Source organism: Verticillium nonalfalfae, assembly GCF_003724135.2.
Source record: "Verticillium nonalfalfae strain VnAa140/NRRL 66861 chromosome Unknown scaffold_188, whole genome shotgun sequence".
Lineage (NCBI taxonomy): Eukaryota > Fungi > Ascomycota > Sordariomycetes > Glomerellales > Plectosphaerellaceae > Verticillium > Verticillium nonalfalfae.
The window spans coordinates 16,561-35,243 of record NW_021167413.1 but is presented as its reverse complement, the minus strand read 5'-3'; the positions used below and the strand labels follow the sequence as shown (position 1 = coordinate 35,243).

General features: G+C 55.5%; 2 protein-coding genes across 2 annotated transcripts; one reads left to right on the top strand and one right to left on the bottom strand.

Moving 5' to 3' along the window:
• Positions 1 to 310: 310 nt before the first annotated feature.
• Positions 311 to 9,901, bottom strand: TCCB2 (putative Insecticidal toxin complex protein TccB2; the record flags this gene model as incomplete). Its single annotated transcript, XM_028637360.1, has 1 exon — positions 311 to 9,901. The coding sequence occupies one exon, from the start codon at positions 9,899 to 9,901 to the stop codon at positions 311 to 313; it is 9,591 nt and encodes a 3,196-aa protein (XP_028490770.1).
• A 2,228-nt stretch (positions 9,902 to 12,129) lies between these two features.
• D7B24_003166 (uncharacterized protein) lies at positions 12,130 to 14,441 on the top strand (the record flags this gene model as incomplete). The annotated part of the gene is made up of 4 exons (XM_028637359.1): positions 12,130 to 12,552; positions 12,610 to 13,202; positions 13,472 to 14,083; positions 14,171 to 14,441. 4 exons carry the CDS (start codon positions 12,130 to 12,132, stop codon positions 14,439 to 14,441), a joined length of 1,899 nt encoding a protein of 632 aa, XP_028490769.1.
• Positions 14,442 to 18,683: the final 4,242 nt, after the last annotated feature.

The following is an 18,683-nucleotide window of genomic DNA, read 5'->3' as shown; positions in this document are numbered from 1 at the left end:
CATGACAGGCAAAGATTGGTATCGGCGACATTGTTGGCAAGAAGACAATTTCAATTCAATTTCTGCCTGCTACTCCTGAGGGACACGGTCATTCTTAAAGTAGCATATCAAAAGCGCAAAGTCAAGGGGAAGAAGTGATGACAACTCGGTAGAGAGAAAGAAAAGTCGTGGGGCTCGTAAGAATCACAGTCGAACCGTCAAACAAAAACATACCCGAACCTGAAAGAAGTAAGCCAAAAGGGGCAGGAAAAGCAGGACAATAAAGGAGTTGGGAAACTTCACATTAGCAGCATCTCAACAGAGAACAGTCTCACAGCTGCATGCGATACCGAAGAACAAGCCACATCCCCTGCCGCGCCCCATCAAGGCTTATGTCGGCACCTTCAGGGGCCTTGAGTGTGAGGATCCAGTCACCGCTAATGTCAAGTCCGTCAGTAGAGGCCGAGTACGCGAAAAGCCTGCCAAGCTTTGCGGCCTCCGTGAACGGAACGATGTCAGCATCGGAGCCAGCTCTTCCAAGCCTCAATGCCGTCGCAGGGATTTCCGCCGTCGAGTAAAGTGACACGCTCGATGCTGTGAGCTTGGACGCGCCGCGCGCGACATATGAAAGTCGGCTGGCGACATCGCGCAGCAACATGGTGCGATCTGCGTCTGAAGGTGAGGCGGCCATGGCGAAGCGGTACCACTCGGTCGCGAACTCTGCGCGTAGGTCCATAATGTTGTAGAGGCCGCCGCCCGCCTCGGACGAGTCGTCCTCGACGGCCTGGACGAATGATCGAATGGCTCCCGACGCGGCAGCCTGAAGCTTGTCACCGCCGTCAAGCGAAGTGTATCTGACTTGAAGGATAACATCCGTGATAGTGCCATAGTCAAAGGGCCGCAAGGCCAAGGATGCCGGGCCGGCAGGTGATGGAAGCGTCAGGCGCCAGCGAGAAACGACGCCGGCGCCCTCAAAGGGAAGGAAACGCTCGTCCTTCATCGACAGCTCGAAGACGCCAGGATCAGTCTGGGCAGAGGACGCAGCAATGGCGATAATGGGTACGGAAGAGGTGGTGAATCGTTGGTCCAGCCCGTCATCACCAGGGGTTTCAGGGTATGCATTGGCGTCAGCAGCCAGAGGTGAGGTTCGCATCTTGTTCTCGAGCAGACGAAGCGTGGCGTTGACGCCTACATGCGGGCCTACCACGCAAGGAATCGACAGGGCAATAGACCGAATGCGTCGCATGTAGTGGCCCGGGAAGTCCATGTCGAAAAGCGTCTCTGGCAGGGCAAACTCGCAGCGGGCTGTCTCACGAAGGCGTACGAGTTCAAGCGGCGCAAGGAGTCGTAAAGAAATGGACCTCGTCACCTCAAAATCATGGCCGCGGCGGTCTTGATATGCGGCTTCAAGACGGCGCAGCGAAAGCGCCAAGGCTTCGCCGGCGAGAAGTCCATCACGCGCAGGGTCCCAGTAGCCGAATGAGATATACGAGCGGGAAATTTCGGCTGGCCGCTCAAAGTGGAAAGTCCGCTCGGCGCGTCTCGCCAGGTCGTACGCCAGCGTGTAAGCCTCATAGGCGAGGCGACGGCTGGTGGCTTCCAAGTGCGAGTACAGTTGAGCGTTGGTGTACTTGGTCGCGAGGAAGTCGGCGGTCTCTCGCGCATTGTCAATAGACTGCTGGTGATTGGAGACATCACGCTCGGCCAGTGCTAACTTCACTTGTTGTGTTAAGATCTGGCTGTCAATGGCCTTAACTTCATACCCAGCCGAGTTGGCCAGTTGTACGCGATCTTGCATAGCCCGAAGCAAGCCCGTCCTACGGCCGGCCATAGACGCCTGCGCTGCCTCATGATCAGACCAAGCTCGGAGACCCCGTGCGACAGCACCAAGTCCATGGCCGAGCTGCGGGAAACCCCACTTGACGGCGGCTCCAACGCCGAGCGGCGTGCCATGAACATTGGTGCTGGGCAGTGCCAGGAACACAGTGCTCAAGGCTTCGGTCGCACCAACGCTGATGTTGACGTTGCGTGATACTGTTGATCTGTCCTGCTCCTCCTTCTCCGAGGGGATCAACCGAAGGCCCGTATCAGCTACGAGCTTCTCTTGCGACAGCTCGATCTCGGCGAAAGGGCTCTTGACATCAGTTGGCACTTTCGAGACATCTTCGCCGAGCTGGGATAGGTAGTGTCTCATACGATAGACTGGACCGAGGCGGGTTTGCCGCAGAGAGTCAAGGGATAGGCTGGCTTCGTCAACCTGGGCTTTTTTGATACCCATGAGAAGCTCACTGATCGTCACCTCGTGGCGCTGTCTTAGGGAAGCCAGCGCCTCGCCGTCCTGCTTCTCCTTGGCCGCCAGGAAACCGGCGACAAACTGCCTCAGCTCGCCACACACCTCATGTGCCTTCTGCACGAGGTACAGAAATCGATAGTTGGACATTGGGCTGTTCAAATCGTTGAGAACACTGGCAATGCTGACACCAGCCGCAGTTGCCCGCACCAACAGGCCAGGGTCTATGGGTGGCTCGAACAATGGCAGCCGCTGCACGACGCCGTTGATGTCCTGACAGTGACGTAGCTTGAAAAGACGATCATCAATAGTGGCCCTGACCGCTCGGAGCTGTGGGTTATCTGGTATGCAGAAGTACCGCGTCGTAGCCGAGCCGAACACGTTGGGCAGGTCGACAGGCGTATCAGGACGGCCAGTGAAGCCGATAGGAAATTGTCGCGTTATCTGGTTACTGAAGGGGAACTCGAGCTCGAGGTCGACAGCAGCGTTGCCGAAAGCGTCGAACCGCTCAAGGAGGCGCCGGTATGTATGAGGCTCTGTTTTGCCGCGCTTTGGGATGCGCTGGCCGGCCGGTCCGTACACATGGCTCGCTCTCACGTACATTTGGATGGCCAAAGGTAATGTCTCGAGCGTATTTTGGCGGAAGTAGAAATCGCCGTACTGCACCAATGTGTCGATGTACTTCATCACGACGGCTTTCATGTAAGCCACCGGCCGTGATCTGGCCACGACGTGTGGCGCGAATGGGTTGTCTCGCCACTCAGTGACCTGTGTGTTCTCTTCGTTAGGAACGAGAGATTGCATAAAGTTCTCGAGATAATCTTTAGCCACAATTTCTTGGAATGGCCGGAACTGCCAGCACTTGGACACATCGTTGGTGTTGACCATGGGGTTGAAAACGGCAGCATGGCAGAGCTCCAAAGCCTGATCAAACTGCCGTTGCTGGACGAGCTTGTCCATGATGGCCAGAGGTGCATGTAGTCCCATCTCCCAATTGTAGATGGCGTAGGGTTTCTTGAGTTCGTGATACCTCGACTCCCTGTTGTCGCCAAAGGCGTCCCCTAGCTGCGAATCCTCGAGCCGCGCGTAGAGATCAAAGACGGTCGACAGCTTGTCCGATACGGCCATCGCACCGAGCAACTTGTGCACAAATTGGTGCGAGAAGACGGCCGATGCCGAGTTGGTCCAGTAGACTCTGACCCGTGGACGCACCACCGAGTTCGGGTACTCGACATACGGTGGCGTCTTGTACAGCTCGGGGTTGCCCGTCGCAGTCGACGCCTGCAAGCTGTGTATTTCTGTTCGACCGCTCCAGTAGCCGAATGCTGGCGTGCCCGTGTCCAACCTCAAGCTGGCTGTGACTGACCCATCCGAGGATTTGAGAAGTCGGCCGTTGACAAAGTCGAACGACCCCACTGCTACAGAGCTCTCGGACGTGACGTTACTCAAAACGTCAACAGACAGTTTCGTGCCTCCGCTGCCATCCGGCACTGCCTCGAGCCGTGGAACGAACAGGTAGCCGTTGAGGTTTGGAAGACTGTAGTTGGCATAGTTTTTAACCGTCTCATACACACCGTCGGATGATATAATCTTGGTTGTCCACTCCCCGCCCTGTCGCCGCTCCGAGCAACAGAGTCTGACTTCCCAGTAGTCGATGCTTCGCAAGTTCGTTGATGGTTTCTCATCACCCAGCTCAACCATTGACTTCTCCGCAGCCTTTGGCGGCATGACCGTCTTCTTAGCAAACTGCGGGAAGAAGACGAGGAGTCGTCCGTTCCATACCACGGGCGTCACATAGGTGCCATTCTCCAGTACCACGCCATCAGCTGTCTCACTCGTGTAGTTGGGTATGTCAACCGTCATCCTTTCCCACGGCTGCCAGATGACATGCGCCGCGTCAAGCCGTCTGTAGTAGTATGCGTATGGAGCGCAGCGTGTGCGCGCTACAATGTGGACGATCTTTACGTCCGTGGTCTGCTCGAGAAACAGACCCTGCGCCTCGAGGTTGGCAACATCGTCCACTTTGGTCAGGTAGTTGCGAAACGCCGCCGCGACGGTGGAAGAGTCAACATCCTTTTGCAGCAGCTCGCTCTCAAGCTCGCGGTAGAAAGGGCTCTTATCATCCCGCAGCTCGCCTGTTAGCCAGTTCTCTGGGTATAGGAATACCTTCCGGTTGGCTTCCCACACACGGTACTTCTCCATCCAACTCCAGCGCACTGCGTCGATGCGCACGGGGACTTTTTGTCGGTCGCCCACAACACTGTTGACGTTTGGCTGCAATTCTAAACCCAAGAGGCATCTCTGTATGAACAGCTGCACACTGGAGATGGCCTGCTTTATGCGCGACGTCTGCAGGCACGACGACATTTGCACATCGATGAGAAAGAACTCGAAAAGCCCGTCGGCGTCGGTAACACCCTGATCGCGTATAACCTGTTGCGCAAGCAAATAGGCGATGAGTGCGTTCTTCTGATTCTCACGTAACGTGTTGTACAATGGTTGCACCGCAGCCTCCCAGTCTGTTGTTGTATACCGCGCGCGCACGACCTTGCGTATGTTGTCGGCGATGGTCCGCGCAACCCAGAATTTGATAAGCGGGTCCGCCCACGAGAACGCCATGCGAACATCTACAACACCAAGACTTTTGACAAGGGCCAGGGCTTTTTTAAGTCGAATCAGAGCTCTCTCATCGAGGAAGTTCGAGGGAGACAACAGGTCAAAGTGATCTGATGTCAAGAGGGCCGTGAGCGCATCTCGCTGCGAATCCCACCTCGTAGACGTAATGATCTTATCGACGAGACCATTGAGGTCTGCTAAGGGCAGGCGTGCCCATTTGAAAAGGTCAATCAAGGGTGCTTCTGGCGCTGCGAGCCCGTTTCGGAATGAGCTGAATTGGCATAGCCGTCTCCATGCACGCAACGACAATGAGTTGAGGTCGAAGTCGTCGAAGCGCGCCTTGTTGTCTGTCAAAAAGTTGATCTCCGCCGTTGACAGACTGAAGTTATTGACAACGATGCCAGCTTTGACAAGCTTAGAGAAGACGTCGGTCACAATCTGGGTGGCCTGGCCGGGGAGTAGCGCCGAGGTCGGAATACCGGCGCGCGGCGACCGGGCTGATTTCCACTGCAGCTGCGTTGCAGGACGGCCTGGGACCGTCAGAGAGTACAGCCTTCCAGCAGTAAGCTTGACGGGTTCTGAAACCCACACGTTGCTCGGGTCGTCGAGCGGCTGCGGGAACGACATAGACGCGCCGTCGAGGATGATGGCCGACGGCTGCGTATCAGCAATAGAGAAGAAGACGAATTCGTCGTTCGCAGGTGGAATAAGGTAGCCCGTCCAGTCTGCGGATGGATTAGAGGAAGTTGACTCGAGGTTTCGTAAAACCTCCAGTGCCGATTTAGGTCCTGACCGGAGGATGTTATCAAGTAACAGATGGGTCAGCTCTAGGGGTAGTCCCGAAACTGACATCATGACATCAGATACCATTTTATCAGAGAGTCTGTCGCGAAGAAATGGGAGAAACGACACCAAGAAGTAAAGACGTTTACGTGGCGCGGTTCCCGGATCAGGCACCGGAACAGGCTCGTCTTCAGTAGGGTCTGGTGTGGTTGGAGGCACGTCACCGGCAAGGAGGGTTGCCTTGGCCTCTTCGAGGTTCGCCGAGAACACCGCACGTAGAGTGTCGTTAAACCATGCCCCCGGCTTGCGCATCAGTCGGTCGATTGCGGGTGTCCAGAGGGGATTCGTTCGTCCCAAGAGTCTGGCATCATCAGCCTCGTTGGCGGTAAGGATTCCGGTCATTTGAACAGTGGCCGATGCAGCGTTGGATGCATCGCCTGAACGACTCGAGTATGAAAACTTCTTTTTCAGCCAGTCTGGCACCGAGATAGCCATACCCACTGGCGCGTTCGTTTGCCAGACCCAGGAGCCTTCGATGACACCCGCAAGGATGCTGACAGTCGTCGTGTCGAATGCCTGCGAGGCGGCAGCGGTGACTGCTGCCGATGGTACAACCGTTTGGTCCGTTCGGTCTATGTCTGGGTAGGTTTTAAGAATGGCGTCCAGACCGTCGGCAAGCTGCTTGGTCGTCTTGAGAATATCGGTAGTGGAGGGACCTACTGGTCGGACTGGCTCAATCTCTTCGCCTTCTATGACATAGACCAGCTGATGCAGAGAGAAACCAGACGACGATATCCGATCCCAGTCTTCAAGGAAAGAGATCGTGCGAACTGCTCCGCCGCCAAACGGGTCACCAAGCAGTGTTATGACCCTTGGGAGCAGACTCAGCTTGACGCTCAGTACGCGAGCCAGCAACACGAGCCGGTAAATGCTTGACACACTTTTCAGTGTCAAGTCTGCATCGTGAGGCAGACCGGCAAGGTCAATCGCCATCCTCAAGTCATCGGCTGTTCGAATCCGCAACGCAGCCATAACGACGGCGGCGTGTGCTTCTAGCTTTTCAGGCCTAGCATAACTGAGATAGTTGCCGTTGGCATCAGCCGCGAAAACACGGTCTATGCCAAGAATATTATGCGTCAAGAATAACTTGGCATAAAGCGACTTGGGTTGGCCGTGTACGGATATGTCTGCCCAAAACGTCAGAAGCTCTGCCAGACCGAGGCCAGTCAGGTCCAGCAGCTTCTTGAGCGCAACGACTTGCCCAAGGAAGCCGGGTGAGATGGACGCAAGCGCCGGCGGCGTCCAATTCTCTCCTTCATGTAGTGGGCACTGCCCGTGATCGCCGCCTCCACCATTCCCTGACCCCTGACAGCGATCGTGGAAATCTTCCCAGGTAATCGTCCTTCCGGGGTTGGGACTCGGAGTCTCAGAGCCGCCGCCATCACTGCCACTTTCCGGTACAGTAGCAAGCCCTAGAAGAGCCTGGTCGAGGTCATCGATGGACCAGTCCAGCCGACGCCACAAACGAATGAAGCGGTGAATGCGATCGCAGTCGTCAATTCGCAACGCCTCGCCGCTCAGGCGAATGAGCCGTACGTTTTCGATGTTGCAAGTGTCCTGGACTGGGCCCCAAGATGCAGCCCGCTCCCAGTTCCAGACATACACATTGCTACTTTGATTTTCGATCTCGCCAAAAGCCCTAGTTCGCTCAATATTCCACAGCTGCATGCGCAACTGCCAGTCGAGTCCGTACTTGATGTGGAAGAACACGCCTTCTACATCGACAGCTGCACCGGCCTCGTCGATGCGCCCAACCAGAGTCAGGGTGCCGTCAACAGCCGTAGAGGTGATGCGGCCGTCGCGATGGAGGTATCCGATATTCCTGTCCACATCGTCATCCCGGCCGCTGACTACCTCTGCTGCTGAGCCAACAAACCCAAGCTGCGGGACCTCACGCTGCAGCACTAGCCAACCTTCCGTCTCGAACACACCGCCGTCCCTGGAATCCAGTACGACGAGGTTGCCCACAAGATCGAAGTATCGCAGTACCCAGCATCGCCAGATGGCTCCGTCGTCACAAGAACACGGAGGATATCCGCGACTGTTGGCCAGCTCTTCGAGTGCCTCCGCATTCTTGCCCTGGTCCGCACGGCCGAGATCGTCGATGTACTTTTGGCGAAGTTTGCCGAAGAGCTCAGCGAGCGGCTGGAACCTGACGAGGAAGGCGATCAACTTGTCGTAGCATCCAGTGGTGCCTATGGGCCCGAGAAGCGTGACGAGGTAGCGGTAACTCCATCGGAGGCGCTGGAGCAGGAGTAGGGCCCAGCCGGACGGGTAGTTTGGGTTAATGTATCTTGTACGGAGGAGATCGACCAGATCTGTATACATGATCCCTGATCGCGGCAGGAACTGCTTCTTCACGAAAGCAAGGCCAAGCTCGTGGTCCTCGACGGTCGACAGCATTTCGTGGTCTCCATTGACATAGCCCCAGCACCGATAAACCGGTTCAACCTGAATGCGTGCCTCGTACTCTTCGTCGCTGATGCGTGTGTCTGGCGAGATTATGTATTCAAAGTACTCCTTCGGATAAAACACCTGGCGAGTCAGGACTCGGAAATCCTGCTGCGACAGAAGGAGATACTCGGCCACGTATGCCCGCTCGTGGGCTTGTCTCCCCCATTCGTCACGTCTCTGGTCACCGGTGTGTTGCGTCGGCCGAAAAACATCGAGCAACTCGTGCCTTGACGTACCAAGGTGACCCAGAAGGATTCGGATCTCGTCCAGCGGCTGATGATACGGCAGCGTGAAGGGATACACGGCGTCCTTGAGCTTACAGTACGCAGCATAATTGACGTTGGCCGGCTGGGATAAGAGGGCGCTGCTGATATCGTCTCCGTCAATGTTAAAGGCATCAAGCGTCACTTGCTTTGGCTGGTGGTTGTCTTCAATGAACTTGCCGAGATGGCAGACAAAAGATTCCATAACTTCGTTGCTGAGGTCGATGTAGGGCAGTACCGTGTTGGTGTTGGCGCACGTCAATTCGATTTCGGCAAGATCAGGCCGACGGCGAAAGAGCATCTCGAGGGCGGTACCCTCCCAGCCGGGACGGTAGTCATCTTTCAGGTTGTTGTTCCGGAGAAACTGCAGAATGTCGACCAAGTATGCTGCAGGTGATGTGACCGAGGCGCAGTCTGAGCATTCGCAAAAGTCCATGCTACCGAAAAGCTGCTCGAGATTGACAGTGCTGCGCATGCCGCTGACGGTGACGGAGTTGGCAGCAGCCATGCGGTCCCCGCGAGATGCAGCCCCGTCGATGGCGCGGATACCCGTTCCGCGCACCATCTGAAGCGTCGACGCGAGTGCCATGTTGGCGTGAAGAGCTACATTTGTCGCCTGTGCGTGGATACTGCGGGCCGCCTCTTCAGCGCTGCCTTGAGCTGTGTCGTCCGCAGTGATGACGCTGCCAATGTCATGAACAAAGTGAGAAGCCGGCACTGCAGCAATCTGCTGGGCGGACCCAAAACCAGCCTTCAGCATAGCTGCCACAGCCGCCGGGGCCGTTGACAGTGATTGAACACGCTGAATGGCTCGAATGGTGGTGTCTACCTTCTGCCGCGTCCCATTCTCCTCGCTGATGTCTTTCAATGCACCCTCGGGGAGAGAGAAAGGAACGTTACTAAACAGGTCGGGATGGGTGTGCAGGACATCGATGATGAGACTCTTGACATTGGCGTCTTCTTCTTTGTTGCCATCATTTCTCAGCCCAATGGGAATCTCCTCGTCATCCACCATCTTGAGCAGGACGGCATCGCGTTCCAACACGAACATTCTCTGCCTAAAGATACGCGCCGCTGGCTTGATGGCAGAAACATCCTGGGGAGCCTCTGACGTGCTGACGGTTGCAACTCCTAGTTCTCGGTCAACAAGGGCAGAGAGCTCGGCGGCATTGAAGCGTGCGGCAACCTGGCGCAGGCTTGAAAGAGAAGAATCAGCGGCCAGAGCAGCCACGATGGCCTCATCACCTCGTGCGCACTCTGCAAACCCGCGGATGAGCGTGATTCTTGAGGCGATGGTCTCATCGTCGACCTTGGCTGCCGCAACATCAAGGTCGGCCGACTTGAGGATATGTTCCTCCAGCTTTGTCCTCTCGCCATCGCCGAGACATGACAAGACGAGGGTGTCACGGCTGCTCAGCTGGGGGGGGTTTTGCTGGATTCCAGTCTGCTGGGCCATGGTTCGCGGTAGTCGGGGTGCTGATCAAGACTTTCCCCGGTAGCATGGCTCGCTTAGCTGAAGATTCGGGGAAGGAAGGCACAAATAACCTGGGAGAGTTTCGTCAGGAGTATAGAAGCATTATGCCATACTAATACTACTAGGTGTCATGTCAGTCGGGGGGGTTGGCAGCTGCTGTCAGTGTCAAGTCAGTGAGCAGTCCCAAGTGACGATGGAACCTGGGTACCACGGTCCGTGCCGCCATATCGGACGTCCTATCACATCACAACAACCGGGCTTGGGTAAGGTCGTTGTCTGCTCTCCTTCACTGTACACGGTTACGTGAAGTGAGAAAGCTTATGATGGTCCGCAAGTACCTGTTACAACCTCCAGATTCAAAGCCTGCTGTCGTGCGCCGTGGCTCACGGAAGCTGGGCGAAGGCGTCGGCCTGAATGGATTTCATTGGTCGATTCGATACTGCGGCTGACCTGGCTGAGCATCCATTAACGCCGAAGGCAGCGGTGATTTGATCCGTATGGTTGCCTCCTTGGATCTCTGTAGCTTCTGATCATAAGCATGACGCCTCCAAAGGCTCATTGTACAGTGCTAGAGAGGCATGGCGGTCTTGGCGTGCTGGTACAGTTCGCCCTGACTGCGCACCACGAGACGGAGCCTATGCATGAGGAACGTCTTCAACGGTGAGATTTGTGCACATAGGGCTGAATTATGCTTTCTGGGCCCTGAAGCTGGATTGCTCTGCTTTAAAGCAGCGAGACTCTGATTGCACCATGGGTTGGTCGACTCTGGTTATGACGCCCGATGTCTAGACTGTCGCTGCCAAATGCACGAGGACCACAGTGCCTTGGGCTTGATCTGGCGCCAGCGTTTGCTGCGAGATATCTGGGCTGGGACCAGATCAAACTGACACTGAAGTAGGGCACTTTGGCTGGCTCACGCGCGTGATGGGAGGACCGAGTTTTGACGCGTCGAACATCCACGGCGGTGGTCACGAAGGCGTTCGAGGGCAAATTCGAGGAGATCTGTCATTCTGCATCCTTTCTGGGTCAAGAGAGTGCGTGCTTGCCCGCTTGGTTAGCCTCATTTGGTGAAGGACGACGCGTGCTGACGCATAAGGGTGGGCTGTATGCATCAGCTGGCGATCCCCTCTTGTTGCTGCATCATGCCGGTATCAACAACTTCTGTGGTAGTTGTGGCAGGCGATGGACCTTGGAAAGCGACTCGAGGTTCTCGATGGCTGTCAATGATTCCGTTGGAAGGCGGAGGCTGTGTTTATTGGTGGAGGCTGGCGACGGAAGACGCGACGAGTGGAAAGGCGCTATAGGGATGCCTCGTCAGGGATCGTGTGCCCACTACGCGTCGTAAGGCACTTTCCCAGGACGCTTACCTAAGTCGCCTCTTCCTTCCCGCAAGGCCTACTCGGGCTCAGTCATCGAGTCCAACTCGATTGTCTTTGCGCCGAAATGCCAAATCGCACTGCAGACAGTTCATGATCGGCATTGCAAGAAGCAGGCGAGATCAATGAAATGCAAAAAAAAGAAGAATGAGTCCTCAGTGTCATGATCCACTCACGGCCCGGATGACTCCCTGGCTGGGCTGCTGAAAAAAAGAGGCCAAATCGAAGCGGGGCAGGCCGTTGCGAACGCCTCGTCGAGAGACCTTTTGGCAGTACCTGTTTTCAGTGCAACTGCAGGTATCGATTTTGGCCTCACCTTAGCGCAGGCTGTGCCGCTCCTACGGGCGCTTCTGACTGGCCCTCCACAGCTTCGCCGCATCCCCAGACTCCACCTCGAAGACAGAGGCATCCAATTGTAAGGCAGCCAATCACGGCCATCTGCACCTGTCGTCGTGATCATTTTAGAGCCAGGCACCCGCCCTCAACTCGCTCATTGAATCTCGAAACCTCAACTCTTCTACTCTCGTCACCTTCATCCTCTCAACTCCGCCCCCCTCATCTCACATTCAAGTCGTCAAGACATTCTGGATACACAGAGCACCGATCGATCACTCGACCCGAGCCCCAGTCATCTTTCTAGATCAATTCGTCGGAACTGCTCAATCCTCCATGACTGTGCATCATTGACACAACTACTGCTCCACCAACCCAGCCCACGCGTCTTGCATTGTTCGCATCGTAAGCCACCTTCCGGCAGTGACTACTATCGTGCAGCTTCTCACACTTACATCGCAGGCATACAATCAATTCCCAGGCCTCTTTCCTGACGCATCGATGGAAATTCGTCACAATGGATATCAGGACTTGCTCGAATCTATCGAGCAATCTCACGCCTCCTTTATGGATAGGCTCCGACACGTCCACGGCCATCTCGCCGAGCGGACCGTGACCCCCGGCCAGACTGCGACACTAGGAGCTTTTGACCTCCCTGTGCCGAATCTCGCTCTCTGGTCGACCTGCGGTGGATTCCATGGGATGAATCCAATCCAGTCGGCACCGACTGTCACTCCCGCTGCAGTCCAGCAGTTCCAGAGACAAAAGGCCAAGCGCCGACCTCAGGAGACAGACTCGGAGCGTCAATCGCCCCTCGAGCCCCTCCCATGTCACTCCTCTCCATGTCGCGAGGAGCGACGTGTCTCTGACCTGGCAAACCGTCCACAATTCGTGTTCGCTATCCTGACCTTGATGCAGAATCTGGTATGTTACGGCTGAGATTCAGCAAAGCAACCCAGAATTCTAACTGACCCCTTCCAGCAGCAGCAGAAGCAGCAGCAGAAGCAGCAGCAGCAGATTCATGCTCAACGGAGAAGCCATGCGCTGGGAAGCGAAGCGTTGGAACGATTCCATCAGCTTCGTCAACAGTGGACAGAACATGCGCTCATTACATGCCTCGGCACGAGCAACCTCGTTCTTGATCCTGTCGAGCTCATTGGCTCCGCCAAAGGAGAGCGCAAGCCCTATACTGATATGCAGAATTTCCAGCAGTCTCAGGATGTCCTCGAGAATCACGACATCATGTTACCGCACAACGAGACGGACGACGGCGCCTTCGATACATCGACAGGCACCATGACTGGCGAGCATATCAGTCAGATTCAACCTGATGATACAAAGCCCGTCTCGACCCGAGATAACGAGTCCGATGTTTTCTCTGGGCCCGAATCGATCGAGCGCTTGCGCCTCAATCAACAATCCGGCAATCTCTTGCCACTGCCCCTGGTTGTTGCCATGGCCGATATAGTCGCCACCTACGCCGGCTATTGCTCCATGACTGCCAACGTCGTCTCGATATTGGCTGTCATGAACGGCAAGGACAATTGCTTCTCGAAGCAAATGAACTTGGCAGAGTACGATTGTGGGAAGACAGCCAGCTGGCGGTTGATCCCCACGACGCTGCCTCTCTTTGGCTGACGAGCTGTTGCGACTCTTTCTGGTGTTTGACTGTTGGTTGGCAAGTGACCTGAGTACGTCGTAAAACTTCTCGTCTGGACATCTAAACTAGGTGTCTTGAGCCTCGCTACCACAACCAAACCAACGCCATCAAACCAAACGAATCACACAGCAATCAGCACAGAGACGGAACGTCAGAGCAGCAAACACTACTCTGATTTTCAAGCAACAACCACACTATGGCTTTCGCATCTCCCAGCGGAAGCAGCAACAACTACTTTTACGAGGTGGACGACAATACCGCCACCATGGACGGACACGGCGCATGGGCGGCGTCAGGCGCAGGCCTGCCCGTCCATGACTTCCTTCATGGCATGTCCGCTTTCGAGTCCCCACTCTCTGAGATCCTGGAGGGCGACTTCAGCGACGACATGGAGTTTGACGCTTTCATCGAAAAGGAGCTGGCCAAGGGCTACGGACTAGAGGTGTTTCCCTCAAACGGCAACACGGGCGACCCGTGTGCTTTCGACTTCAACACACCCGTCGTTCCTACCCCTGACTTCAACGACCCCCTCCTCTTCCCGATCGTCGACGACAGCCAGGCCCTCGGCTACTCGTCCTTTGATTTTGATCTCCCCGCCGCCGAGTCCTTCTTCGCCCCTCTCAGCATTGGCGATGCATCACCGTACACGAACTCACCCTCCACCCACACCACCAACTCGGCTTCTCCCTTTACGACGTCGCCCGACTCTACCACCGAGTCGGACACTTCCGGTCACGCGTACGCCTGCACGGCCGACAGCTGCTTCAAGACATTCAAGAAAGAAAGTCAACTCAAGTATGTCACCCCATCTCTCCTCTTCACATGCCATCCCTGTACACCAGCTCCCCCTCTCGTGCGAATCCCGCTGACCGTTCGTCCCAGGCAGCACCAGCGCGTCCACAAGAAGTCTCTCACCTGCCCGCACTGCCCGAGCGCGCCCAAGTTCGCCCAGGTGCGCGACCTCGAGCGCCACCTGCAGGTCCGCCACAAGGACGTCGCCACCCGCGACAACGTCCGCTCCGAGACGCGCCAGTGTCCCTTCGAGGGCTGCGCGCACCGCGGCCGGCGCGACAACGTGTCGAGGCATTTCGAGAGCAAGCACGGCGGGAAGCTGATGTGGAGGAAGGGGGTGCCGACGGTTCTAACCGTCTAGGGTTTTTTTTCTTGGTCCTTGTCATGGGAACAGAAGCGAGGCGTTTTCTACTTGATTTTCCTGTTTGCTTTTTTTTGTAACGATGTACGGTCTAGAGCAAGAACAATAGACTCGTCACTGCAGATTCGTCCCAAAATGTGTGATGTTCCAGGTGGAATCCTTCGAGGTGGAAGCCTCCTTTCATGCTCACGCGAAGAAACTTTGTACGCCAGAGCCGCTGTTGGCCGAAACAGTCTCTATTGTCTGGTAGGCAGACTGGCAGATCAACAAGAAGTGGCACTAGCTCACAAGCGGCTGGAGGTGCATGCACCCAGTCTCACAGTAAGGGGGTCAGCAGACCGAATCCTCGGACAGACCAGCGCAGCCATGCACGACGCTCATCCCATCATCGCAGACGGAATCCAATCCATCCATCAAGCCCCTTCCCTCTCTGTACGATAGCCAACCCGAGTCCATCCAGGTTGCGCGCTGCACGCACACGCAACTCTTCACCATCCCGCATCCGCGCTTCGGCTGAACCCCCCCCTTTCAGCGGAACTCGGCCCCACAGCACCGGGCCAACGCCGTGTCTCGCTCGCCAACCACCGCAGCCCGCCACAGCGCCCCCCTCCCCCTCCCCCCCTCCATGGCACGCGGTGCGTGCGCGTGCATGCAATGCCACCCCCAGCGGCCGGCCGGCGGGCCACGACAAATGCTGCCTGCGGCCCGCCGCCTCGGATCAGTCACTGCTCCTCCGATGCTGGCCCCTTTTCTCTCCCTTCTGCCCCCCACCCCCCATCGGGTCGGGGGCGGCGACTCGGTCTGAAAAACTTTGATTGCAATTTGCAATTTGTGACGGGCGAGTCGGGGGGTTTTACGCCACACTTCTCTTCGCGAATGGCTTGGTCGGACGACAGTTGGGTTGCACACACTATGGACGTGGCATGAGATTGCGAGGGTCACTTTCTCGTATCAGGCAGACGGGCAGGGAGACGATTTGGAATCACTTGATGAGTTTAAAGCGTAAAAAACTCGAAAACCACAGTGTTATTGTCTGATTGCATGTATATAGTGTCAAAACAACAATTTATCAATGCAGGCATGCGAGGCTGGCTCGGTATCGCATCGGTTCCTCCCCTTTGGAGCATGCGGCGAGGTGACTTTGGTCCACCTCAGACATGACATCTTTTCCCGTCGGTGTTGATTGTGAGCCTCTCGGATTACTGGCAGAAGCTTTGGCAGGGAAAAGTCGAATTTTGTCGAAGGAGGCCGATGGTGTCAGAGCGTCGTGGCCATGATTGCTTAGTGCTGGGAGCTGTTAGAGTAAGCAAAAGCATGGAGGCAGTCAGAAACATACGTCGCACGAGCTGCAGGCGCACGACGAGCAAGAGCCGGCGCAGTTGGTGGCGCAAGAGGAGCAAGAGCTGGTCACTGTCAGTCCGAGAGCACCGATTTGCGGGCTGCTCAGCGACAACTCACCAGGGAGCCATTGTGATTGTTGGGGTTCGAAGAACTGAAAAAAGCTTGGTGAGTGTTGTGTTTGTTGTGCTGGAGTGTCTGGTGCTGATGAGATGAACATCCCAAAACAGGACCACGTTCGGCGCCCCTTTTATACCTGAAGGATGCTCAAGATGACCCCCATGCGACTGGGCCCGAGTTCATCAGGCAGGAGTACAATGACACGGAGCAAGATGTGATGAGCGTTGGAGCTTCACGACCACACGCGTGTCGCCCGCAACAGACATCCGCAATCTCAGAAGCTATCGATAAGTGACGGCTCATGATTCGACAACCTCGTGAGGTCTCGAGCGGGGTTGGCGGCGTCTCCCCTTGGAGTGGAAGTACATGCAGGGCACCCATATCGGGACAGCACCTTAGGGGGGGACCAAGACCCGTGATTGGCGCCGAGACATGGAAGGCCAACCATGTGAGCAGGCTTGGCCACACGGCAGCCCACGCGAAACATGCGATACAGGCAAGGCGTGGCCTTGTCTTTGATGAATGGCGTGGGTGAATAAGGGATCGTCACGGGTGGGACCATGCGACGTGGGAGGCCAGCCCGCACCTCGGTTAACAGCTCGGGCGAACAGCGTGGGGACGCCAGCGTCAGCTGTGTCCGTGAATGCCAGTGCGCGGGCTACCGTGACGCTGTGATGGGGATGTGCTGAGCTCCTTGATGGAGTGAGGCGTGGGTTGGCAGGCAGGCGTGGTTCCGAATGAGGCATGCATGCATGACCTGCATGGAGGAGGCCTAAAGGGAGGGGCTGAGTCCACAGTCTGATGGATGAGACGGCATAGCCTGTGATGCGCGCGTGGGCACACGGCAGGACGATAGGCAAGGCACGTATGTCTGTGGGCGCGAAAGGCGGTTGGCGCGGGTGAGAAAGATATTCACATCCCACTCCAAAGGCCTCAGCTGACCCGAGTGCCCGACTCAGGCAACGCTAGTTGTTGGGGGTCATACCTCGGTGAAGCATGAGCCATGGGGCAGACTTTGACCACGGCGAATGAGAGCTCTGGTCGGAAAGAAACTCGGAAGAGAAGACGGCAAAGCCTTACGAGATGTTGTGACTCGAAGGCTTTGATGTGTCATAGGGAGAAGATTGTCCATGAAGTTGGGAAACTCAGGGCGTGAAAATGGATGATGACGGAGTAACAAGAGAAAGAGAAGGATGGTTCGAGTTGTGAAACAGCTCAATAGAAAGGACACTGTATGCTCGTCAACTTGCCACTTGGCTGAAAGAATCATCGTGTTCTCCTTGTCAACCTTTTGATCTCTCAGTTGAGCGTGGTCTTCCGTGGGATATGGTGTCGGAACTGCCGCTGACTGCCGCTGACTTTGTCAAGACCCAGAACTGGCGAGGACGGACGAAGTAGCATTATCCCGCGCGGGGGTGAAATCCTGATGAAAGGGCGAGAAACACCATGGGCAGAGGGAAGGAGGTCAAGACCATGCCTGCGCGATGATTGTTGTCGACGACGTCCAATTTATAGGCCCCCTTGGTGAATGAATCCCCCTCGATAGGACAGCATGGCCTCATTCCGAATACCGGTGGTTATCGCGGTCGAGCCCGAAATGAAGGCAGCCAGAAGCGTCGAGAGCACTGTAGAGCTGCTGACCGCCCCCGAGAGCTGGCTACTCGCCACTGATTTTACTGATGAATGCCCAATCATCGAGCCATCAAGGTTGCCCATCAGGGTTCTCTGAATGGGCGCTTATCTGCCAGCCATCAAGGTTCTCCAGGAATGAAATCACGGGACTTGAGCGTGACGTGAGTCTCTTTCATCACAGCTACATGCCAAAAGTCATTTGGAAGATCTTGCTGGTCATGATGCAAAATGAACGAAACGGTGCAGAAATCTCCTATTCGTTTTGGTTGTTCACTACATTTCAATCGATTAGCCCCTATTTGGTGGTGTACATCCCTCACACCAAGCATGCGGCACAAACCCCACCGTCAGCGCGTAAGTGCATCACTTCGGAATAACGCGAAGGAGAGTACATGTCAAGTTTAAGGAAGAACCCAAGACAAGCTAAAGCTTCGTTTTTACGGAGTAGACAGGCACGATACAATACAACTCATCACAGAAATCTAGCCCGCTAAACCGACTTTACACTTCGCTGTTCAACCACTACAGAGCGAACGGATGCAAACCATCGCAAAGGGCGGGCTTCATCGAATTCCCCCAACACCGCGATCAAAATACGCAGCTTGACCAGCTGGTTACTTGTCAAAAAGGAACGGACTGCAAAGTGGTCCTCGTGCTATCTGTTCAAACATAGTATAGCCGGATTCGAAATCGGTGTCCGGTTCCTACACCCTTCGACTGTTTCTGAAAAAGAAAAGCTGCTGACGCCGACATTACGGGTACACTTGGGCTCGCTGCGGGAAAGGCATTAGGTCTCTGTGGATGTGCACGTAAGGATAGCTTGATGATATTTGATTCTCGAGCCTACCCGATAACCGGAGTGAAGCTATGCTAACCACTTCTCTCCACAGAAATGTCCGTCATGCCAACCTGATGCGCCAGCATAATCGTGGCCAGAGATACAAGCATGGCTAACTACAATAAATTCAAAAATCCGTCACTTGCTTTAGTATGTGTTATAAGCAACGAAGTCAACTGAAATGCGTAGAAGTAGTGGTTATATTTATTCTAATGATTAGGCACCGCTAGTTATTTCAGACGAATATCTATAGCGGGAGATTATATATCGATTTAAGACATAGAATAGGTAAAAGACTTTCACCGCCGAAGATG